At 41.6% G+C, this 26,484-nt stretch overlaps 1 protein-coding gene across 2 annotated transcripts in view; it reads right to left on the bottom strand.

The window, feature by feature from the left end:
* The window catches only part of KIAA1549 (KIAA1549 ortholog), a 226,369-nt gene that overhangs the window by 51,488 nt on the left and 148,397 nt on the right, over window positions 1-26,484 (bottom strand). For both annotated transcript variants that reach the window (XM_054033541.1, XM_054033531.1), the window contains exons 9-10: window positions 23,737-23,914; window positions 16,976-17,160 (exon numbers count right to left, since the gene is read on the bottom strand). In XM_054033541.1, the coding sequence (XP_053889516.1) occupies window positions 16,976-17,160; window positions 23,737-23,914 (363 nt within the window). The remainder of the gene's footprint in view (window positions 1-16,975; window positions 17,161-23,736; window positions 23,915-26,484) is intronic.

Here is a 26,484-nt window from a genome sequence, read left to right as displayed (position 1 = left end):
ATGTTGAGTTATACCACCTGAGGATCTAGCATTGTTTCTCCATCTTTATTGACTTCCGCGCCCACAATCCCAGCCATTTATCTGAACCTCTCCTGAAACTTAGCTCCTCCACACTACATTCCCCCTCTTCTGCACACAATCTTATTGACTTTAAAAAATATATGAAAAAGACCAATGTCTGACACATAAATATAAAGAAGACCTTCCTCTTTTCCCTTTCTCTTCCACTTCCCTCCCCCGCATCTTCTTCAACACCCTTTCCTCCAACCCATTCACTTGCTCACTTGACCCCATCTACTCCTGGCAACTATCCGCCCCCCCAAATCCCTACTCTCACCCACTCCTTATCCCTCCTCCACAACCTCTCACTTTCTTCTGGTTTGCTCCCCCATGAGCAGAACACCCACCCTGCCCCTATAACTACAGCTCCATCTTCCTTCTGCCCTTTTTCTTTACATTTATTCAGTGTGACATTTATAATTGCTATCTCAAGTTTCTCCCCTCCAACTCCATCCTGCCTCCTTCATTCCACCAAAAACCCTCTCACCTGAGGTCTCTTGCAGCCTCTTCCTAGATCTCAGATCTTCTACTCCATCCCCATCCTCCTTGATTTCAATAGTATCAAAAACAGCAGAGACCACACCATCCTTCTTAAACTCTTCTCCTCCCCTGGTTTTCACAACCCCGTCCTTTTCTAGTTCTCTTCAATCTTTTCTGATCATTCTGTGTGTCTCTTTTGGTGTCTGGGGGGGGAGGGGGGGCAGGGGGAGGAAGAGTGAATCTTTTCCCTTTATACCCTGGATGATCTTATCCACTCACATGGCTTCAACTAGCAATTGCCAATTACTTAAAAATGACCAATGATTAGGAAATGTCAGAATTAAGGTTGTCCATGAAAATTTAATTCAGACCCTTTGTACATATAACATTTTTAATTATATGATCACATACTATTTTCCCCCAGGACCCCTGCCTCCTTCAGTACACAGGATGGACTGTTCTCCAAGGATGAACCAGAACTGTGTAGTGCAAGAGGCTGTTATCTGACTCCACTGTTGCAGAAGATGGAAGGTGTCTAGTGAATGAGTTAGGGGAATGCAGAGAGAAGGAGGCTGTTATCTTCCATGTGGATCTGCCACTAGAGGAGAATGAGACATGCACTTTGCCAGTGGTTTCAGACTCACTTGCTGACAGTAGAGGAATGGTGACTCAAGTCACCACTCCAGGTTTTGGAGGGGCATGTCGTCTACTGGCCACACACCACTCTGCCCTGATTCCCCAATGCCTGAACACTCTGGTTCCTCATCAGACCTCAGTCTTCCTCCCTGCTCTCAGTCCCAATCTTCCTGCCCAGTCACTCCCTGTCTTCCCTCCCTGGGGTTCCCAGTTCAAGTGTATTCCCTCTGCTGTCCTCCCAGGTCCATCTTTTATCCCTTCTGGATTCCCAGGCAGCAGGTTTCTCTTCCATGCTGCCTTGGTGCCAGCAGAGGGAGCACTAAGAGCACAGGAGAGATGGGATCCCTGATCTCACTTCTGGTGCCTGACCACAACTCTCCCTGCAATGGCTAAGGCTGTGGGCTCAGCCTCTGCAACCCTGGGATAGAGCATGTTCAGTACAGATGGAAACTTCTGAAAATTTCGCACCCAAACTCTACTAAGAAGCCTAATGTGCAAACTGCAATTTTTCTAAGGTTTATAACTTGGTTACATTTAAAAAAAACAGGAGTACTTGTGGCACCTTAGAGACTAACAAATTTATTAGAGCATAAGCTTTCGTGGACTACAGCCCACTTCTTCGGATGCATACCAAAGAAGTGGGCTGTAGTCCACGAAAGCTTATGCTCTAATAAATTTGTTAGTCTCTAAGGTGCCACAAGTACTCCTGTTCTTTTTACGGATACAGATTAACACGGCTGCTACTCTGAAACTTGGTTACATTTTTCAACCAAAGACATATCCCTGGCAGAAATTCCATCCTCCTGCCAAATTTTGAGCCCTTGCTCCAAAGCACAGAGGCTCTAGATCTCCTCAGCAAAACAGTTCTAAGACTGTTTTAGTAATATGTACAAAACAATGTATTTTTCCTTAATCTCATTCTTTTAAAATAGCAGAACCCTTTTTGTTGAAGCTTCCCAAACTGATTCAGCCTGAAACAGAGACCCAACGTGGGAAATTTCAGCCAAAAATTTAGCAAAGTTATAAGCAACTGAAAACAGGACATGTCAGGCAACCTTTACTACAGCTTGACAGGAGCTACCGGCTCCGCCTACTATATATCTGTATCTATCTATAAAATCTGAAGTTAGTTTGGGTTTACTAAAGGTGGCTCTTCATGCAACTCCTATCATTTGACCTAAGCTGTTCTCAAAACATACTCGCTGCTCAATATTTTTATTAAAAATAGAAAAATTAGTATATTTTTGGATACAGATACAATGCCCATAGACTCCGATTTTGTAAAAAACCCTCTACATTTCTATGATCTTCATTCTTTTGACCTCATGATTCTTATTAAAAATGATATTGGCCAAAATCACATTCTTGGTGACAAGTGTCAAAAGGACATTGCAACACAAGTCCATATTCAGCAAAGCAAGATGGTCATAACACTGAGATGCAGTGGAATAAATAACATCAGTGTAGTTCAAGACTGAAAAGGCTTTGAGGCATTCCTGTATTTGTTTTCATGTGCTACACAGACTTTCATCTTTTTTTTGTAATAAAAAGAGATAAGTTGTAGCAGGCTGACCTGATTATAAGATCTATGTTCATCTCTGAATAGAGGTAACGAGAATCCCATGGGTAGATCAGTCATTTTATTCCTCATACACCAGTGAGGGAAATTGTGGGGGTAGGAATGGAAGAGATCAAGCTATTACACCTTTTTGAAGAAAGCACATTTGTGCTGGTACATCTGTCTGTCCAGGCACTGAAATAAAACCTCTCAGCTTTATTTTATTGCCTTCTCAGCCTGTGCCTAAGACTGCACAAAATCAGTACTTTGAAAATCTCAGGTTAGGTTACCTTGGGGGGATGTTTAATTTTACGCTGTAAAAAACTCAATTTTTAAAACTAAGTTTCTAAATGGCAAAACAAAAAGCAATTACAAAATTTAGTGAAAAGTACAGTCACACCTTCAATAAAGAGAATGAGCTAACCCATTGTTAAGGCAGATGTTGTTCAACACAAGGTAATATCTATTGAAATCGAGAGTCAAGATTTTTTAAAAACTGGTGCCTCGGGTTAGCCTCTGAAGTCTATATTTAGACACCAAATTCAATGGGAGCTCTTGGGTGACCAACACTTTTGAAAAATCAGACCATTTATTCAGGTGTCTAAATATGGATTTAAGGAGACTAGCATGAGGATTCCATTTTTGAAAATCTTGGCCGAGACATTCAGTAATGTTCATCCAATCAAGGGGGATGAGACTGGCTGAAAATCATTTGATGCTTTTAACATAAACCATGTGTTTGCCAATATACTGTTTTCCTAGGTAAAGGCACAACATGAATGAGACCAATTTGTTTTCCAATAATACTGTTTGGACACACATCTGTGAACGGTTAGAATGGAAAACACTATGGAGGAAATTGATTTTTTTAAAATAACGTACTCATTTCGTAAAGCATTCATCACGCATCTCCTACGCTTACAGCTACTATTGATATACTATTCTACATATTATATTTGAGACATTGTTTTTTCTATTTATTTTTATATGAACAGTATTGCCTTGTTCTTTGAAGAGACATATGCACTGAACAGAGGTTGCCAAAATATATTGCTAATGAAACAAAGGAACTAAGTTTGATCCCAAGAATAATATTTCAGCTCTGGCAGCTAATCTGTGAACAGCACTGGAAACCCTGTAAAAATGTCTTGCTGAATTATGACATAGCTAAAATGCTAGTGCACACAATTCTGGAAAACCAACAGGATAAAATAGTGAACACCTACTTTAAAAAAACTTCCCAGTAAAGATATTTTGATATCTACTAATTTAAATCTGGGGAGGAGAATAAAGCCAATAAACATAGCACTAGCAGACGCCGAAGATCTATTTCAGTGGTCTGACAGCTAAAAGTTATACAATGGTCACAGACTTCCACAATTTCAGAATTACAGCATTAAGTTCTTGTATGTATTCCGAGGATAACACAGCATGGTCAAGTGTGAATTCATTGTACTACTCTCAGAATGCACCAGTAATGCAAACTATTTCTAGCAATGGCCGTGCACACAAAGGTGTACATTTAATTGCACTTTATTTGGTTTACCACTTCTCTATCCAATTCTCCAAGTTATTTTTAAAATTATATTTTTTCCAAGTGACCTATTAACCAATTCCTCCCAGCACATTATTAAGAGAGACATTTGGAAACATTTACCACTAACTAAAGTTTTGGAACTACCAAGACACATACTACATTTTACCATTTAATCCCACTGTGTTTGTAGGTTATCACTCCCCCTCACCTACTCCAGGTTTGTTTTTACATTGCTTATCTAGATTGTAAAGCTCTTTGGGACAGGAGCAGGGTCCTTTTCCACTTACCTGCCTGTAAAATGCATATACAACTAATAAATGCATACAATATTTGAATTCAACAACAACAATAATGATAACAGGTGCTATACTGAAGGTATAAGAAACTGAAGTCTTCTGTTTATCAAAAGGACCACTTCAAAAGACAAGAGCCAGAATCATGGCTTTGTCAATTCATGGCCTCTCTGAAATTACCAAAAAGGGAATCACTTGTACCTGTGGACATGACTAGCATAGGAAATGGAACATGAATGATACTACCAATTCTTGTCATAACAGGCCACAGAACAGTTTGTACTGTTTTTTAATTTTGATTAACCATTGTGAATAGCATAGGAATCACTCACAGCTGCTGGACCAGGAAACATTTTATCTGAAACAAGAATGGTACCTAGGGTGGCAAAGTGCTAAATGTAATACAAATGTAATGAACGACCACAGTGCGTCTATGCAACATTGTTCTCTACTAGGTGGTAGAGAACCACCTAGTTTTGTGTATGTGAGAATGCCATCATCTTCCTGGGATTGGTTTACAGAGAATACAAGCCCTAACACATCAGTTAATAGCAATTCATCCTGAGCACAAGTAGGAGGGGTTTATGGTTTTGGAGCAAAAAGTCCTGACAGGTACAATCAACTGCAAACACAAATAATAGAACTTAAATGTTTAACAACTTGGTTGTGCCAAAAAACAGGTAATTAAAAGTACAGATTGTATCATCTGTAATTTACTGCAGGAACGTAATTTGAAAAATTTGACCCTGGAATGTATAATTCACATAGGTGACCAGATAGGCACCTATAAAAGTCAAAGCCCCAGATATTGAGACATCTGGCCACCCTAAATCCATATTGCGCAAATACTTACTGAAGGAGGAATCTCTCAAAAAGGACCACTTCAGAGCTCTGCCTCAAGGTATTTTTTTAACCTCGAAACTCTCAGACATCCATTCCGAAGCACCTTCTTTATGAAAGCTTCTTTTCAGTGATTCATGTCACCCTCCCCAATCTTTCTGTACTTCCTCCCCAGTTTTAACATGAACCTCAGTAAACTTCACAAAAACTAAGAACAACTGTATTTTCCCTCCATTAAAGGCATTAACTACAAGTGCGGCTTGATACTGAGCATGGACAAGCTCCTGCAATATCTCAAAGTGGAAAAAAAAGAGACTTGGAAAACTCATAGCAGCTGCAACGACATCTACAAAACAGCAGCAATTGCCTAAGCTATAGAACAATTTCACAGGCAACCATCAGTCAGCAACACTCATGAATATTGCCCCCTCACAGATGACACAAGTAGAGCAGGTTGGAAGTTTTCAGATGGAACAGTTTTCTGTCAGAAAATGCTGAGTCGACAAAATCTAAACACTTCACAGTTTTCACTGAAATCTACAACAAAAAAACATGGAAATACTTTTTCCAATATGGCTGGCAAAACACTTCAATCTTACTGAAACATTTTGATAACGTCATTTCGAGATTTCTGAAATGATTTTTATTTTTAATTTTCACTTCACAGGAAATTTCAAAATCTCAACTTTTCATTGCAATTAGGGATGAAAGGAAATTCTGAAATGCTGGAATTTCCCACAGTATGGAAATTTTGAGTTTCAACCAGCACTAGACAAAAAATAAAGGAAAATAACTCAAATAAAAAAAAATCCCATGATTTGAAAGCCAATCTCATGTGGGAGGGAGGGAGCTGATTCATGATTTTTTAACACTTGGGGTTAGCAACACCGATACACAGACACTGAGCACATGACAACGTTACAACTTTTAACCAGTTAGTGGCATGACTGGCTCTACACATCATGTCATTAAAACTATGTCAGTAACTGTGGCAGAAAAGAGTGTTTTCCCCTGGGCCACAGGCCTAGGCTGGCAACATGTCTGTCATCTGGTTATTCCTTCAGCACACTATTTTAATGTTTTTGGCAGTGTAGCTAGGACCCTGTAAGTGTGCTTGCAGAACTGCTTTGGCTGGCATGACCCAATGATCAAATGAAGTTAATGGGCTTTGAATTGGACCTTGTGTGCATTGCCCCATAGGCTGCTGGGATAGCAGCTCTCATTTTTCCAGAATGGGCTGATACAAAAGTTAGACAGCATGTTGAGTACAGACATACAAATACTGGCCCAGCCTCAGTTGTGAGGCAGAAATGCTGCAGGGTGGACACAGTTCTGAACATGTTTTTTACAACTAGGTCAGATTAAATTGTCAAGAAGGGGTTACAAAAGCACAGCTGTACTTCTAGCATAAACAGTGCCTTACAGTAGTCCAGTCACACCAGTACATTTTCTACAAAAGCTACTCCCTTAAATAGCTGTTTACTGAGATCAACTTGTTCTTTCAAATAATTAGTCCTCCACGCCACACAAACAAATCTGGCACCAATTGAAAATCTGTAAAAGAGGCAGCACAGCAGTTTCAAAACTCACTAAGAAAGATTTTTTTTTTCACTTTTTATTGCCATTTCAACACTGCACAAAACAAAAATTTATTTTCTTGCTTTTTTGTCTTGCTGTTGAGGTTTTATTGAGCACAATAAACAAAGGCAGCCCTGAGTTCATATAAGTAGAATGTTTATCTCTTACATTTAAACATACTAAAATTGCCTGTGATAAAGGTCTATGCACTTAATACACAACAATTCAAAAACAGAACAACTCATACCCGGACCAGCCCACAACTATGAAATATATACATCCACCAATCATCTGACCCGCCACCTTTTCAGGGCCTGTCCAGACAAACCATTAGTGTGTGGCAAGCTGGGGTGTAAATCTACAGTGCTCCAGTGTGCCAGGCACTAAATGTCCATGTGGACCCTGCCACTGCACACTAAAGCTTCCCAGTGCACTTTGACTTAATAGGTGTCCCTTCTTGAAAAAGTACTACTTGCAGATACGTACAGACACAGGTTTCTGGCAAAGCAGGGGGCATCAGGAATACTCGTCCAGCCATAGGTGCTGGAAGTAGGGGTGCTCGGGGTGCTGCCGCACCCCTTGGCTTGAAGTGATTTGCATCATATACAGTTTGCTTCAATGGCTCTCAGCACCCCCACTATACAAGTTGTTCCAGCGTCCCTGATCCCAGCTATCAGCCCTGATGCACATTAAAGAAGCGCGTCTGCCAGCTGGCAACAGTTCCCCCAAGGGACTGCACATTAGCTGGGAATACCGGGAGTACAGTGTGCTCTGGCCATGTCTCCTTCCCCAACCTGACACATCCCATGTCGGAAACTGCAGGCAGGGTTCTGTATGTTCTATGTCCTCTGGCAGAATCCATAGCAAGGGAGATGTAGCCCTTCTCTGATGCCTTTGAGGCACCTGAGTGGCACAAATGGAGCAGAGCAAGGCACAGAATTGGTTCCGGTGCCCTGAAAGGTGGAAAGTCACCTCTGGACTTTTAGATGTGGTCTTCTGGTGAAAGTAGAGGAATTGAACATGCCATTCAGTCAAAGGCATAGCTGTAAAGCCAGTGGATACAAAGTGCCAAATAGTTGTAAGAGAACTTACAAGATCTTTTAAATAAATCTATACTTATCCAGGACACCTCTGCGGGTGATATTGATCGCCTTCAGTACAGAGGAGAACTTTCCCCTGAATAATTGACAACGGCTGAAACCACCTTCGGAACCGTAGAGTAGAATTTGGTTTTATCAGCTGGAAGCTTGTACAGCTTAGGCAAATTGACAACCAAAATAAAATGGACATCCAGAACAGATCAGGTTTCATTAATCAATTTTTGGATGATCAGCAGGAGAGAAATAATGCTGCTTAACCTAGTCGCCTTACAGGTAATAAACACAACCTTTACCTCTCCAAGGAGGACGGGGCTTGGTAACATTCTGCAGGACTAGCAGGCTCTCCAGCACAAAACAGGACGACTGTTCTGGCATGAAAAGCATTTGTCCGTTTTCTCAAAGAGAAGAAAACTGGACTTTGGCAAAAACCCAACTTTCCATAGAGGTGCAGTTCCCTTACAGAGAAGAAAGTTCATCAAGTTATGAGATTAAGATGGATATAGGTAGGCTCAAGAAGGAATCCTGTCATTTACAAGTGTCTCTTTTGCACTCTCTACTTCCAAAGGCAATGAAATCCTTAGCCAATGTGACAGCACAGATCACATCAAGGTGAATTTCTTGTATAACGCAATGGCTTACAGAGCCAGTCATGAATGTTTTATGTGCCCTTTATGTAACTCTGGTGTTCAAAAAGCAGCTCCTTCTCAGAGACAGATCTGAGATGGTTCCACTTAAAGTAGCTGCTGCAGAAATTCACTGCTCTGATTGATTCATAATCTACCAATTTAAGGAGGGTCCAAACAATTCTGGTTTAGATACTGGTTTCTCATCTAAACCCTTGCACCAAATGCAATGTACAGTAACTCCTCACTTAACATTGTAGTTATGTTCCTGAAAAATGCGACTTTAAGCAAAATGATGTTAAGCAAATCTAATTTCCCCATAAGAATTAATGTAAATGAGGGGGTTAGGTTCCAGGGACATTTTTTTCACCAGACAAAAGGCTATATCTATCTATCTATGTATCTATCTATCTATCTATCTACACACACACACACACACACACACACACACACACACACAGATAGTATAAGTTTTAAACAAACAATTTAATACGGGTACACAGTCATGATGATTGTGAAACTTGGTTGAGGTGGAGGAGCCAGAGGGTGGGATATTTCCCAAGGACTGCCTTACTGCTAAATGATGAACTAGCAATTGGCTGAGCCCTCAAGGATTAACTCTCACACTCTACAAGGCAGCAGGAATGGAGGGAGGGGAGACAGCATGGCAGACAGAGACAGAGAGACACACCGTGTGTGAGAGAGAGATGCGCATTCCCCCTTTAAGTACACCGCCTTGTTAATTAGATCAGCTTGCCGAGACCGCAGCTGCTGCCAGCAAGCTCCCTCCGTCCTGAACCCTGTCGTGTGTGTCCCCCGCTCTATGGAAGATGGGGTAAGTGGGGTGCAGGAGCAGGGGGGAGGGGGACACCCTGACAGCCCCCGTCCTCCTCCCTTCCCCCCTGCATAGCAAGCAGGAGTCTCGGGGAGCAGCTCCAAGGCAGAGGGCAGGAACAGCACATGGCAGTGGGGGGAGGGACAGCTGTACTGCCAGCAATTGGTAGCCTGCAGGGTAGCTGCTGCACAGGGAACTTAGGGGAGCGGGGAGCTGATGGGGGGGCTGCCGGTCCACCCTGGTTCCAAGCCCCCACCAGCTAGCTCCAACGGGCTGCTCTTCCTGCAAGAAGTGGACAAAGCAGGCGGCTGCGAAACGACGTTAGAAGGGAGCATTGCACAACTTTAAACGAGCATGTTCCCTAATTGATCAGCAACGTAACAACGAAACAAGGTTAACCGGGACGACTTTAAGTGAGGAGTTACTGTAATATAGCTTTGTAAAGCCCAATTTTAATGCTATGGGGCTGGGATGAATCAGATTTGTTGTTCAAAGCTTTTTCTTTTTCAAGGCCACTCTCAACAAAGTTTCTGTTTTCTGTCTTCTAGATCCCTAAAGTACTTATATGGCTCCCGTCACTGTAGCCTCTGAGCACCTCACAAAGTATTTATCCTGACAACACCCTTGTGAGGTAGGGAACTACTATTATCCCCATTTGCAATATGGAGAACTGTGGCACAGAGAGACCAAAGGACTTACTCAAGGTTACACAGGAAATGTGTGGCAGAGCAGGCAGCTGAAGCCAGCTCTCCCAAGTCTCAGGCTAGCACCCGAACCACTGGACTATGCTTCCTCATGATAGGTATTCCCCTGCAAATCCTTCCAGCCTGTGTGCTCCAGCTGTCAGTTACATGCTTGATTAATTCACACAAGTAGAAGGAAGACAGAGTGGCTGGTTGTGGACTGATACTGATAGCCTGCAGACTTCATGGTGTCTTTAAGAGTTGGAAAAAACACAGACACGCTTTATGGCATCCAGTGAAAAGGATGTAAAATAGGCTCCAAATTAGGGGTAAAAACATCCCCAAGAATATAAGCCTTACTCATAAAATTGCAGAGGCGCACTGGGTTTCATGCCACCTGCATATATCACATGCTATAAAAAAAACCCTCAATTCATCTTCTCAACCATGCAATAGGTAGTCTACAATATACTTTGTGCTTCAACATTATATCCTTTCTTCCAGCGAACGGTGCCTTGGATGTTTTAATGAATACTTTGGTATTTAAAACCATTTATTTCTTCACATTACATTTTTTCTTTTAAAGATTTTTAGAAACACAAACATTGTTAATGGAGTCTCCTAGTATTTGGAAAAATATAACTTCCATAATTAAAAATTCTAATCCTTCTGTGCTTCTGAATACTACTGAAGGAGAATCATCTTGCCTACATTAGAAATGTCTATCACTTTTAACTATACCAGCATAGATAAAGAGATACAATCCTCCTAGTGTGGACACAGTTATACTGGTACAAGAATGCTTCATAGCAATATTGCTATTCATGTGTAAAAAGGAGTATAACTATACTGGTAAAGTTTGCAGTTTTGTTGTAGCCATCTGGTCTCCCAGTGTATGAGAGAGATAAGGTAGGTGATGTACTATCTTTTATTGGACCAATTTCTGTTGGTGAAAGGGACAAGCTTTCAAGCTTCACAGAGCTCTTCTTCAGGACTGGGTAAGGTAATCCAGGGTGTCTGAGATAAATACAAGTTAGGACAGATTGTTAAGCATTAGGGGTTGATCATCAGAAACAAGCTCCTCACAGACGAGGACACACCAACTCAAAGTGGCACCAGACCCTTCCAGAATAACAGAAAAAACCCTACAGACATATCTCCATGGGCATGATGCTCAAATCACCCCTCCCCCCTTTTCAAGATTCATGGGGTCTTACACATGCCTATCCCAACATGGTGTACCTCATCCAGTGCATCACATGCCACAACAAAAACTATGTGGGTGAAACCAGACAATCGATACGCTCTCAAATGAGCTCACACAGAAAAATGATAATGGACAAAAACACTGTATCATCTCTGGGTGAACACTTTTCACAAACCATATTTGACCTCAGAGTCCTTATCTTCAAAGGAAACCTGCACACAAACTTCAACAGATGAGCCTGGGAACGTAAATTTACAACTCTGCTAGACAGTAAAAAACACGGACTAAACAGAGACACTGGTTTTATGGCTCATTACAACCATTTGTAACACACCCTACGGTTTGCTAACCCTTAATTGCTCACTTAATTTAAAGTACTCTGATACAGCATGTTTGAAGCCCTCATGCTTAACAATCTAACTAAGGGGTCTCAAACACTCAGCCCACGGGGCTCTTGCGTGTGGCCCACCAAGCTTCCCACGCCGCCCCTCCCCCCCGCCCCTCTGCTTACCCGCGGGATTGCCCCCTGTGGCGTTGCGAGCCCCGCGCAGCTGGCAGCACGCCCCTTTGGGCCGGGGGGAGGAGAGGAAAGGAGGCAGAGGGCTCCTGCATTGGCTCCTTCCAGGCACCACCCCCCGCAACTCCCATTGGCCGGGAACAGGGAACCGCGGCCAATGGGAGCTTTGTGGGAGGTACCTAGAGGAGCGGCAAGAGCAGCACACGCATGGAACCCTGAGCCCACCCTGCCTCCCCCAGGGGCTGCAGGGACACGGTTCCAGCTGCTTCCTGGAACGGAGCGGTGCAGGGCCGGGGTAGGCAGGCAGGGAGCCTGCCCTGGCCCCGGTGCGCACCGCTGCCACCCCGGAGCCGCTCTAGGTAAGTGGTGCTGGGCTGGAGCTCACACCCTGCACCCCTCTTGCACCCCGCCCCCCAACTCCCTGCCCTGAACCCCCTGCCACATCCCACACCCCTTCTGCACCCGAACTCCCTGCCCTGAGCCCCCTGCCACATCCCACACCCCAACTCCCTGCCCTGAGCCCCCGCCACATCCCACACCCCTCCTTCACTCCCTGCCCTGAGCCCCCTGCCGCATCCCGCACCCCTCCTGCACCTCAACTCCCTCCCCTGAGTCCCCGCCGCACCCTGAACCCTTTCTGCACCCCCTGGGGGCAGCGTTGGGGTGGGGACTTCAGGGAAGGGGCTGGAATGGGGCAGGGAAGGCGTGGGAAGAGGTGGGGCAGGGGCAGGGCCTAATGGAAGGGGTGGAGTGGGGGCGGGGCCAGAGGCAGCAAGGGTGGGGGTGTCAGTGATGCGGTCCTCGGTTCAATGCACTAGTCCTCATGTGGCCCTCGTGGTCATTTGAGTTTGAGACCCCTGATCTAACTCTACATTGCCCACTTAATCTTACATGGTCGTCTACAGCTTGTGTGACTCCTTTACATCTAACAATCTCTCCCAACTTGTATTTAACTCAGATGCTCTGGTTACCTTCCCCTGAAGAACTCTGAAGATCAAAAGCTTGTCCCTTCCACCAACAGAAGTTGGTTCAATAAAAGATATTACCTCACCTATCTTGTCTGTTTCATATACTAGTATAAGTCACCTTTACACTACTATAAGTGCATCCACACCACAGCTTTAATCAACAACAACAAAAATCACACCTCTAACTGAAACAGTTATACAGATACAACTTTCAAGTGTAGACTAGGTCTATGAGGGTTTGATAAGGATCTTGCTCCCTGCAGATACGAAATACTCTGTATAGACACATTTCATGTCTCACAAAACAGGCCACCACTACTTATACCTTTCAGTTTACAGATAAAATGGAGGACCTCATTTTCCATTGGTACTAGTGTCTTAATCTCACTGAAAAGGAAGGAGAAAAAAATACATTTTTATATGAAGTTTGGATGATTTTCAGACCCAAGCCCTTTGTTACATTATTTCACTCCATTTGTATTTCTTCTTTTTATTTAATGCAATAAAACTGACTGTAAACATATATAAAATTTAAAGAGCAGGGCCCGAGCGAAGTGGTGTCATTGTTTGAGCGCTGATTTGGCTGTTCAGCGCCCTTTAGTGCTCAGTAAACTTTCCACAATTTTGTGTTCATAAACACTGTGTTTTTGCTGAACAACAGACTGGGGAATTCCCTATACGAACTTGCTACAACTATCTTGTGACACGATACCAAGAAAAACCCAAAGAAGATTCACTATCAGCAAAGGGGTAGGATCATTTCCTTTGTCCATGGCTCAGCACTGGGGGAAAGGGAGCAAAATGCTACTGGGAAGCTCTTCTGGGAATGCATTCTGTAAGTAGTTAAAGACCGATCACTTGCAACATTTAATATAGGCTCAGCAAAGCATTAGAAAATGTATTACAGGGGATAATCTTCCACTGGCACCTGAGGGTTGGACTAGATGACCTTACAGGTCCTTTTCAGTTTGTATGATACTGTTGTGCTTACAGATACTTCCCTAAAAAAATAATGTTGCAGGCTCTCTGGACAACTGAAGCAAGACTTGAACAAAAAAATCAAGATTTTTGACTCTCTAGTGATTAAAATGGAAAGTACAATGGAAACAGCAAAGGAAAGGACAAACTGAGTATAGAGTCCAGATATTTTCAAAACAAAATAGATACTACTTAAGCTGTTTCTGGTCTGTGAGACAAAGAGACTGCTTCTGTTATCTCTGCTTGAGACAACAGAAAATTGAGGATTTGGAGGATACAAGAGTACACTGAGGTTACAGATTCCCCTGTTGGGACACAGATTTATTAGACACTTTGATAAAACGGAAATGAATGTTTGCATTTCATTACAAATTAATAAAAAAATAATAACAAATGTTGAAGCTATTGTAATATGTTGTATTGCAAGATTTCATGTAATCAGCCACCATCTCACTCTGAAATTTCTGGGGAAAATTATGAGCTGTTAAGCACTTTTCATATATGCTAGTGGTGAAAGTCACCTCACTGCAGAGATGACTTGCACAAAGACATCAAAATTGGGGTTAATTTAACCCTAAATTAGCAACCATCCTTTAAGTCTCTCAACTGCCTTCATAGCTAATCATTGCCTACCTACTTCAATTTTAATCCTCCTGAGGAAGGAATTGTGTCTTCCTTTGGTTATTATATAGCACAGACCTTTGCACGTTACCAGTGCTTAACAAATACCATTTATCACTGTTAAGTTTATTTTTAAACACTTCCTCCAAACAAAACCAAACCAAACCAAACTCTATCAAAAGTATTATCCTTCACTACATGCCAAATCCCAAATTAATTTTCAACTCCTATTCAGGATAAAGTATTCTTCCAATCAAACTCTGAATTAAATATTACCACAGCCAGGGTAAAATGAAAGTTCACATAAGGTTTCACTTCTTGTTGACCTTGATTCTGCAACTGAATCTACAATGGCAAGATAAGTGGGAGCTGCTATTGATTTGTTCTTGTTGCTTTAGAAGTGCAGCCACTTTCTACTTTCACCTTTCCCTTCTTTAATTAACTGTGTTCAGAGAAGACTTTTACAGAGGAAACTGACTGACTGACCATGAGGTGACAGTACGCCGAACATAACTGTAGTAATACTGTACTAATGTCCATGGCAAGAGAAAGCAAGAGGCTAGTCACTAAAAGTATTTCAGACACACTGCCCTGTCCTTCTCAGTTTTGTTCAGTAAGTACAAAGAAAAAAGAGGATGCCGTACTAGTTCTGTCATTGTACTAATGCGTCTTTTATGACAATACAGCTTTAGGCAGTTTAGCATAAAAATACACTACCAAATTCCTCACCATCCATAGCCTGCCCCTCCATGACTTTAGCTATAATACCCGAAGCTCTGATCTTGTTCAATCTCACAAGCTAAAGCCCCAGGCCTGCATCAGGACCTACTAAGCAGGGACCCCAGAGCCCATGTTGAGACCTGCTCACTTGCAGGGGGCAGCACATAGAAGCAAGGGTTTGCTCTAGCAGATCCCAGTGCAGGACTGGGGTAGACATATGGTTTGCTTTGCTTAATGCTTGGGTGAAGAACTCCAAAAACCACTTTGGGCTTCTGGAAAAAGCGAGGTTTGTGATTCACCAGGCAGCACGCTTCCCTGTGAATCAGAACTGAGTCAAAGCAGAGTGGTTGTTTTGGGTGGTTTTTTTTTTTGTTTGTTTGGTTTTTTACATTTCCAAACCTTCCCCCACTTTTGGGAAACACAGCAAGGCCAGACAATGCCTTGCCCCACATAAATTTGTGGAGGGAAATGTTGCACATACCACATAAAAATTTATGGCTGAATACTCAGGCTACGTCTACACTGCAAGTAGGGGTGTAATCTTCAACACATGTAGACACACCCATGTTATCTTTAATCTAGGTAGTTCACTAAAAATAGCAATGAGGAGACTGCTGCCAAGGCTTCATCATGCCTACCAATGCATGTATCTACCAGGGGGACGAGGTGGGATTATACAACCTGCACTAAAGCTTGTGCCACGAGGGCATCACTGTTATTTTTAGTTAACTAGCTAGATTAAAGATAGTACAGGTACATCTACAAAACCTACACATTAAACCCCTGGTTGCAATGTAGACAGAGCTTTAAGTTGTTAACCAACTGCATACTTGCATCAATATTGAGTGAGCTCAGTATATCAGAGAATCTTTGTTTTTTTGGAGCTATCTGGGAAGTTAAAGCAACAGCTCTGCCAGCACAGAGAACTGATATGACCAAAGTCTGATATATTCCACTCAGTAGGGCACACGCATATATCTCTGTATACATACACACACAAAGCCATACAGAACGGCACAGCAACGAAAACAGACCCTTTACACAGCCCAGGTTATAAGATTTCATTATATGCATATACTATGTTATTTGTGATACGACAAATTATACATGATTGGTGGGAGGAATAAGAGGTTTTAGCTGCCATTTTGGGAAGCTAAATCACTTGTAAAGTTAGAAAGTTAAGAGGACAAAATACTTGCTTTTTGCAATATACTTGCAAAACAGTTAATAACTTTATAATAGCCTATGTCGAAGGAGCCTTAAGATAAGTCTGGACTTCCAGGAATTAATGGGACAATTGGGCAATGGAACAGTTTGGCTTATGAGGCATTCATAAGACACAGAGATGGTCCAGACAAAGTTAGAGAATTTCTTGCATCTAGAAGGAATAATACAGCATCTTTCTCACATGGAACAGAGATAAGAAGATGGATTAAACGATGCAAGCAAGTTTCTTTCAATCTTATCACCTAGGTTTCCCCAAAGGTTTCCCCTAGGGGTGTGACACAGCATTAGATGATACAACAGGCAAAGGAAAAGCAATGGGAACCACTGAGTTTTTTGGATTTATATTATTGTGTGATTCATAGCAATTTCACCTTTTTTTCCAGATTGCAGGAAGCCTCGGCCTGGTACGTCTCACCTTCCCATCTAACGATACTATATATTTCCTATACTGTTGCATTCACAAGTGCTCAGGTTACCTTAACTATTCCCAACACATCTTCCCATCCCCTTTTACCTTCTGTCGCTGCTGAATATTGCTCATGGTGTCTGGCTGAAACTCCAACTTGTCTGTTCGGCAGAGCTTCCAGTATAAAATAATAATGATAAGCAGCACCACAGCCACTGGGACTGCCACACCAACAATAATCCACAGATTGTTATTCTGAGACTCAGACGATGACTCTTTCACTTTATCCACAGCTGCAGAGTTAGAAGGGGGTAAGGAGGAGACAAGAATTTTATATAGTTATATATTTTTTTATCTGTTGACACTTCAGGGGATATTCATTTCTACCCTCTCATAATTGTTAGTAAAGAACTACATTTATAGGAAACTGACTGTGCAGTATAGGCAAGGTGATAAATGTATTACTTAATGTACATCTTGGCCAGGAAACATGAGTGTGGAGCAAATGATCAATTGTCTTAAAGCCCACTTTCAATTCTGGAGACCTGTGCTTAAGTTGCAAGTGAAAGTGGGTTTGCCTGTACCCTGACTTTGTAAAAGGGACACAGTAAATTTGAAATCCAGTCACCTACAAAAAACAGGCTAAACAGTATTTTCACATGCAGTATTACACCTACCCCTGAGTTCTGCAATCACATTTTTCCAATTTATTTACTAAATGTTTTTCTTTCCCATTATGTGCAAGTCCGTACTAACAAAAGAGGAAACTAATTATACAAGGGGACACAAGGAAACTGACTATACACAAAGTAAACAAACTGGAAATAGAGAAAAATAATTCTAGTCAATTTCATTTACAGTAATTGTAGATGCTACTTGAAACAATAGCAGGTAAAACATTTTCAGTCAGAATTGTAATTTTTAAAGGGACCCTTCAAACTAAAATACCAGGGGTATTTCTATTTGCTACCCAAGATCCATAAACCTGGAAATCCTGGACGCCCCATCATCTCAGCCATTGGCACCCTAACATCAGGCTTGTCTGGTTATGTGGACTCTATCCTCAGACCCTACGCTACCAGCACTCCCAGCTATCTTCGAGACACCACTGACTTCCTGAGGAAACTACAATCCATCAGTGATCTTCCAGAAAACACCATCCTGGCCACTATGGACGTAGAAGCCCTCTACACCAATATTCCACAAAAAGATGGACTACAAGCTATCAGGAACAGTATCCCCGATAATTTGGGGATACTGTTCCTGTGACAATAATGTCACAGCTAACCTGGTGGCTGAACTTTGTGACTTTGTCCTCACCCACAACTATTTCACATTTGGGGACAATATATACCTTCAGGTCAGCGGCACTGCTATGGGTACCCGCATGGCCCAACAGTATGCCAACATTTTTATGGCTGATTTAGAACAACGCTTCCTTAGCTCTCGTCCCCTAACGTCCCTACTCTACTTGCGCTACATTGATGACATCTTCATCATCTGGACCCATGGAAAAGAAGCCCTTGAGGAATTCCACCATGATTTCAATAATTTCCATCCCACCATCAACCTAAGCTTAGATCAATCCACACACGGTCCATTTCCTGGACACTACGGTGCTAATAAGCGATGGTCACATAAATACCACCCTATACAGGAAACCTACTGACCGCTACACTTACCTACATGCCTCCAGCTTCCATCCAGGACACACCACACGCTCCATTGTCTACAGCCAAGCTCTAAGATATAACCGCATTTGCTCCAATCCCTCAGATAGAGACAAGCACCTACAAGATCTCTATCAAGCATTCTTAAAACTACAATACCCACCTGCTGAAGTGAAAAAACAGACTGACAGAGCCAGACGAGTACCCAGAAGTCACCTCCTACAAGACAGGCCCAACAAAGAAAATAACAGAACACCACTAGCTGTCACCTTCAGCCCGCAACTAAAACCTCTCCAGCACATCATCAGAGATCTACAACCTATCCTGAAAGATGATCCTTTACTCTCACAGATCTTGGGAGACAGACCTGTCCTCGCTTACAGACAGCCCCCCCAACCTAAAGCAAATACTCACCAGCAACCACACATCACTGAACAAAAACACTGACCCAGGAACCTATCCTTGTAACAAAGCCCTATGCCAACTCTGTCCACATATCTATTCAAGTGACATCATCATAGGACCTAATCACATCAGCCATACCATCAGGGGCTCGTTCACCTGCACATCTACCAATGTGATATATGACATCATGTGCCAGCAATGCCCCTCTGCCATGTACATTGGCCAAACCAGACAGTTTACGCAAAAGAATTAATGGACACAAATCTGACATCAGGAATCATAATACTCAAAAACCAGTGGGAGAACACTTTAACCTGTCTGGCCATTCAGTGACAGACCTGTGGGTGACTATCTTACAACAGAAAAACTTCAAAAACAGACTCCAACGAGAGACCGCTGAGCTGGAATTGATATGCAAACTAGATACAATCAACTCGGGACTGAATAAGGACTGGGAATGGCTGAGCCATTACAAACATTGAATCTATCTCCCCTTGTAATTATTCTCACACTTCTTATCAAACTGTCTGTACTGGGCTATCTTGATTATCACTTCAAAAGTTTTTTTCTCTTACTTAATTGGCCTCTCAGAGTTGGTAAGACAACTCCCACCTGTTCATGCTCTCTGTATGTGTCTATATAAAATCTCCTCAATATATGTTCCACTCTATATGCATCCGAAGAAGTGGGCTGTAGCCCATGAAAGCTTAGGCTCTAATAAATCTGTTAGTCTCTAAGGTGCCACAAGTACTTCTGTTCTTTTTGCGGATACAGACTAACACGGCTGCTACTCTGAAACATTTCCGTGTGAATTTATTTGTGTGTATTATTCTTACAAGTAACAACTCCAGTTGGTACAACTGCAAGAGATTAGAGGAAAATAATTATCACAATTTTCCCCTTTTGTTTACTTTGCACATTTGATACCACTTGGAGTATAGTCAGTTTCACTATTTTTATCACTATATTAAGTTTTCCTTTGGTTTCTGTGGGCTTTTGACAGCAACAGGAGAGACAAACACATAAAAATAAAATATATGCTTTTTATTTGTGATTTTTGATCTTCAAACTGTTTTTAATTAATTCTTTGGAACTGAAATTTAATTTAAATGATAAAATAAACGAGAACAAACTTAAAAACACAGTTGAGCTTGTACACCCATTAGCATTTTCCCTGTGGCGGGAAAACACCACAGCAGCCCAATACCGTCGCATTTAACTTCAGGAAGGGGGACTACACAAAAATGAGGAAGTTAGTGAAACAGAAATTAAAAGGTACAGTGTCAAAAGTGAAATCCCTGCAAGCTGCATAGAAACTTTTTAAAGACATCATAATAGAGGCTCAATTTAAATGTATATGCCAAATTAAAAAACATAGTAAGAGAATCAAAAAAATGCCCCCATGGCTAAAAAACAAAGTTAAAGAAGGAGTGAGAGACAAAAAGGCATCCTTTAAAAAGTGGAACTTAAACGCTAGTGAGGAAAATAGAAAGGAGCATAAAAGGCCAAAAAAGAATTTGAAGAACAGCTAGCCAAAGATTCAAAAAGTAATAGCAAATTTGTTTTTAAGTACATCAGAAGCAGGAAGCCTGCTAAACAACCAGTGGGGCCAGTGGTTGTCTGAGATGCTAAAGGAGCACTCGAGGATGATAAGGCCATTGCAGAGAAGCTAAATTAATTCTTTGCATCGGTCTTCAAGGCTGAGGATGAGAGGTAGATTCCCAAACCTGAGCCATTCTTTTTAGGTGACAAATCTGAGGAACTGTCCCAGATTGAGGTGTCATTAGAGGAAGTTTTGGAACAAACTGATAAACTAAAAAGTAATAAGTCACCAGGACCAGATGGTATTCACCCAAGAGTTCTGAAGGAACTCAAATGTGAAATTGCAGAACTACTAACTGTAGTTTGTAACCTATCATTTAAATCAGCTTCTGTACCAAATGACTGGACGATAGCTAATGTGACCCTAATTTCTAAAAAGGGCTCCAGAAGTGATCCCGGCAATTACAGGCCGGTAAACCTGACTTCAGTACAGGACAAACTGGTTGAAACTACAGTAAAGAACAAATTTGTTGGGGAAGAGTCAACATGTTTTTTTGTAAAGGGAAATCATGGCTCGCCAATCTACTAGAACTCTTCGAGGGGGTCAACAAGCATGTGGACAAGGGGAATCCAGTGGATACAGTATACTTAGATTTTCAGAATGCCTTTGACAAGGTCCCTCACCAAAGGCTCTTAAGGAAAGTAAGCTGTCATGGGATAAGAGGAAAGATCTTCTCATGGATTGGTAACTGATTAAAAGATAGGAAACAAAGGGTAGGAATAAATGGTCAGTTTTCAGAATGGAGAGATGTAAATAGTTGTGTCCCCCAGTGGTCAGTACTGGGCCCAGTCCTGTTCAGCATATTCATAAATGATCTGGAAAAAGGGATAAACAGTGAGGTGGCAAAATCTGCAGATGATACAAAACTACTTAAGGTAGTTAAATCCCAAGCAGACTGCGAAGAGCTACAAAAGGATCTCAGAAAACAGGCTGACTGGGCAAGAAAATGGCAGATGAAATACAATGTTGATAAATGCAAAGTAATGCACATTGGAAAACATAATCCCAACTATACATATAAAATCATGGTGTCTAAATTAGCTTTTACCACTCAAGAAAGAGATCTTGGAGTCATTGTGGATAGTTTTTTAAAACATCCATTCAATGTACAGTGGGAGTCAAAAAAGCAAACAGAATGTTGGGAATAATTAAGAAAGGGGTAGATAATATGATAGAAAATATCATATTGCCTCTATATAAATCCATGGTACACCCACATCTTGAATACTGCGCGCAGATGTGGTTGCCCCATCTCAAAAAAGATATATTGGAATTGGAAAATGTTCAGAAAAGGGCAACAAAAATGATTAGGGGTATGGAATGGCTTCCATATGAGGAGAGATTAATAAAACTGGGACTTTTCAGCTTGTAAAAGAGACGACTAAGGCGGGGATATGATAGAGGTCTATAAAATCATGTCTGATGTGGAGAAAGTAAATAAGGAAGTGACATTTACTCCTTCTCATAACACAAGAACTAGGGGTCACCAAATGAAATGAATAGGCAGCAGGTTGAAAAGAAACAAAAGGAAGTATTTTTTCACACAAGGCACATTCAATCTGTAGAAGTCCTTGCCAGAGGATGTTGTGAAGGCCAAGACTATAACAGGATTCAAAAAAAGAACTAGATAAATTCATGGAGGATAGGTCCATCAATGGCTATTAGCCAGGATGGGCAGGGTTGGTATCTCTAACCTCTGTTTACCAGAAACTGGGAATGGGCGATAGGGGATGGATCACTTGATGATTACCTTTTCTGTTCATTCCCTCTGGGGCACCTAGCATTGGCCACTTTCAGAAGACAGGATATGGGGCTAGATGGAACTTTGGTTTGACCCCATATAGCCGTTCTTATGTTCTTAAATAACATCCCAATACTGGTTTATCCTTGCAACTTTGTGAATATTTCCCAAACAAATATTACACTACATTAATAAATCTAGAACATAATAAGCTTAAAAGGTAACTGAGTTACCCTAAACTACTAAACTAGAGGGGAAATAATATTTTAAAATCATACTTGATCGAATCATTAATATTTTCATAATGACTACCTCACTGGGCAAACATATTTTTTCATAAATATCTTTCTGCAAGTGACTTTGTAGATCAGACACATGCTGTATTATATCTGGCTATTCTAGCTATTGCTACCAAAGCAAAAAGACTTTGTGCTATCGTGTCACTCACTTCTCATCTATATACAGCAAAGTCTTGTGTTCCAATAGGAGTACTGGGGGCAAACAATCTAACTAGTTTTAAATGGAGTTTGGTAAATTTATGAACTGGATTATGAGATGTAATTGCCTGAGATAGGAGGTGACTGACTGAATGATCCAAGACCCCTTTCAGTCCTGTGTCCTATGTTTCTATGTGTTGCCTACACTGAAAATAAATAAATTATGGATTTAAATCTAGTCAGAGATATTATATTGTTTATATTACAAATGTTATAGATGTTAAGCCTTTCCCCCTTCCCAGGGTGTACAGTTTAGAGTAATTCTCATGTATGGCACCTTAGCTTCATTTGGCTGTAAATATTTTCATTTCATTTCCCCATCTCACAACTCTCATTGAGTTGTTGTACTAGGGATCTCCTACACTAATGCTCATGCACATCTAGTTAATGAAACCTTATTAACGGGTAATGACAAGGTCAAACTACAGACATATCACTAGTAGATCAGTAAATAAAAATGAGATCTATGACATTCAATCAAGGAAAAGAAGCCACAAGTTATGCCTCCCAGCTGATATGATCCAAACAACCCTTTCCCACAGTAACTGCATCTTTCACTCACAAACACGAAGTGGCTTCTTTTGTTGTTGCTTTTTTGGGGGGGACGGGGATTGTAAAAAGAGTAATGTGTAAATTGCATATTTCACACAGATGGAATATTCCATCCCACAAGTATACTTCTTTGCAAATTCACGGGTGAGATCCTCACCCCTGCTCCAGCTCCTTCATGGTGCTCAAAGGGGCTGGAGCAGCACAAAGGGCCTCTAAAGTCCCATTTCTGACTGGTGGATGATTCTTTCAGAGCAGGCACCACACAGACAGTTCTAATGCATTACAGAGATGATATAATACATATTACAGTTTGCTTGGAGAAGTCCCCAAATTTCCATAACTATGGTCATGTCTTCCCTTTCTCTTCAGGGGTATAGTGATGCAGAGTTGGTGGGACTTACGTTGTGCAACTGCGCCTTGAATGCGGTATCCAAGAATGATGGCGGCTCTCTGGATGTCAACTCTGTTAATCAGATCTGAAGATTTTACAGCGCTGAGCCTCTCTCCAGTTTGATCCTCCACAAAATAGATCAGTTCTACAGCGTTATCAGCACCCACTAGCCGTGACATGTTGACAATCTGAAGAGATACAGGAATGTTTTAAACTTCAAATAAAAATATTTTTTCCTCCAAGGCCCTCCCATATTTCATCTTTTAACCCTTTCCTCGCACAATACTATGCTTAAGGGTTTGCACTCAAAAAGAAAGGCAATGAGAACAGCTTTACCTAGAGAGAATCAGTGCTTCTCTTTGGATTGCCACTGTCACTAACCCCTGATGACGGAAGAGCAAAAAGCCCCAAATTAGATCATGGTGAGAAAACATGTTGCCACTAAGGTGAAATCTTAATATCCATCAGACCAGGCACACCAGAACACATGGTACCCCACTAAACGCTCATTGCGAAACCTGGAAATTGACAGTAGCCAGAGACACCCAGCAGAAAGACATGTGTTGTGTAAACAACTCCAAGATTGTGAAAGTACTAAAGAGACAATATAAGACCTAATTCTACACTATTTCTAAGCATGCAAATATCCCTGATTTTAGCAGCATTCTAGTTAATACTGAGCAAGCATGGACATCATAAACCGATTGCTAGGTGTTTATCATTAATCCATAATAATTTGCTCCCAAAGTAAAACTCAAGACATCACCTCATAAGTAATAATAATGGACTAATAATCACAATTAATTATTAAGAGAAAACTCCATCTATTCCAGTGGATGATTACATCAATGCAATGTTAAATCAGTGCCCTAATTACACAAGCCAACATTCAAGTGCTGCAGGAAAGGGATAAATCTACAGAAATGACTGCCTGGTGACTGAGGAGGCAATCATTTACAATGAACTAATCCTTTGCACAACACAACAGTTCAAGCACAGATCTGAAGTTCTTGGCTTGAACAACTTTGGTATCGCTATAGCACAGATTTCTGGGTGTGGGAATGAGAGTAGGAGTGACTTCTAGTGATTCAGATTTGTGCCAAATAAAAAAGTTAATTCCCAGCTAAATTTTACAATGCAGTTGGAGTGTGATGTCAGGAATTTGTAATACTCTAAGGATCCGTGGGTTTGATTTCACTTATGGTTTGATTTCACTTGCCCTTCCCAAAGCACCTATTTTGGCTTCACTTTATTGTTTTTGACTTCATTTACCTGATTTAGACCCAACTGTGTGGATGTTACCCATATGCATAGGCAGGCTTTTTATTTGCTTCAAATGAATCATTTTGCTTGTGCACATCTAGAGCACCGAACCTTCCTACAGGAAGCCAAGAATTTACACATTAAGAAGCCATTCCTTCAGTGCAGCTTTAATGCCATTAATCAAAAATATGTGTTCTCTGAAGCAGCCCTGTAGATACCTTCTAATCAATGAACATTTAAATTGTAGATGAGAACTTCAATACTCTGTTCTTGTAAAATTAAATCTAATAAATTTTAATCACCTTTGGATTAACCATTTACATGGTGCATTCAGTTTAAAAGTAGGTGAAATAAATGCTGGGAATGATTCTATGGAAGACTGAACCAAAGTTATGCGATATGGAAAGAATCATAACAGTAGGGCAATAGTATTGTTCTCTCACAGAATTCTCTTTTAACCATTTGTGCACATGTTTACAGTTAAACACATGCATCGGTGTTTGTAGGATCAGGGCTTATGAAAACAAAGCCAACTACTCTCCTCTCCCCAGTTTCCAAACACTCAAATTGTTATAAGGAATGCAGTGCAATATTCCAGTTCACACAAGTTGTATCAGCTGTAACATTCCATCTCAGAACATCAAGTTTATGATGAAATCACTGACAGTCCTTTATCGTAACAGTGTACTGGGCTCTGATGCAATTATATCATGAATATACGCTTTAGATTTCACGCTCTAACACACAAACGAGACAGATTTCTTTTCAGTAAAAAGATTGAAAAAAGAAACCCATAAAGAGTATACCCTCCCATTGTCCCTCAACTCTTCTGCCAGCTGAGGAGCAGTCTATAACTCAGTGGTTCTCAACCTATTTACCATTGTGGGCCGCATATGTAGTTCTCTATGTGTTATGTGGGCCGCATCCATACAATATACAATACTATTGCCCATGATATATAATACTTGGGGGGGGGGGGAATTAACCTGGAAAAAGCATGTATGGGGGGAGGGAGCTCTTCGATAATTCCAGCTGAAATAAATGTTCATGCACTTGGTAGGGAAGCGCTTCAAGTGCACCCCTTTGTGATCCAACTCTACTTTTAATTCTTTTTTGCCAGGACTGTGACCGCTCGCGACTCTGCCTACTTTAAGCATTGCCTGAGCTGGGCCCACGAAACAGCTGCAGGGTCAGCATTATATCCTCCTGCGGGTCGCTGCGCTGCAGTGACTTTGGAGGCGGTGCAGCTGGGACAGAGGGGGTTGCTCCAAGTCCAGCTCCGTGCAGTAGGCAGCAGGAGCCCCATGTGAGGCTCAACACTGGGATGCTGTCCAGGCCAGAGAAGGTCACACTAGAGCCCCTGTAGCAGAGATTGCATAGGAGGGGGAGAGGGCCCTCCCCACCTGGCCTGCTGTGGCTGCCCAATCGGGAACATGTCTCTCCATGCCTGCTTCCAGACAGTCAGCGGCAGGGGTGATCCCACCCACCGAGCCAT

Source organism: Malaclemys terrapin, chromosome 1, assembly GCF_027887155.1.
Source record: "Malaclemys terrapin pileata isolate rMalTer1 chromosome 1, rMalTer1.hap1, whole genome shotgun sequence".
NCBI lineage: Eukaryota > Metazoa > Chordata > Testudines > Emydidae > Malaclemys > Malaclemys terrapin.
The sequence above is the reverse complement of the archived record's forward strand: the minus strand, read 5'-3'. Positions and strand labels throughout refer to the sequence as shown.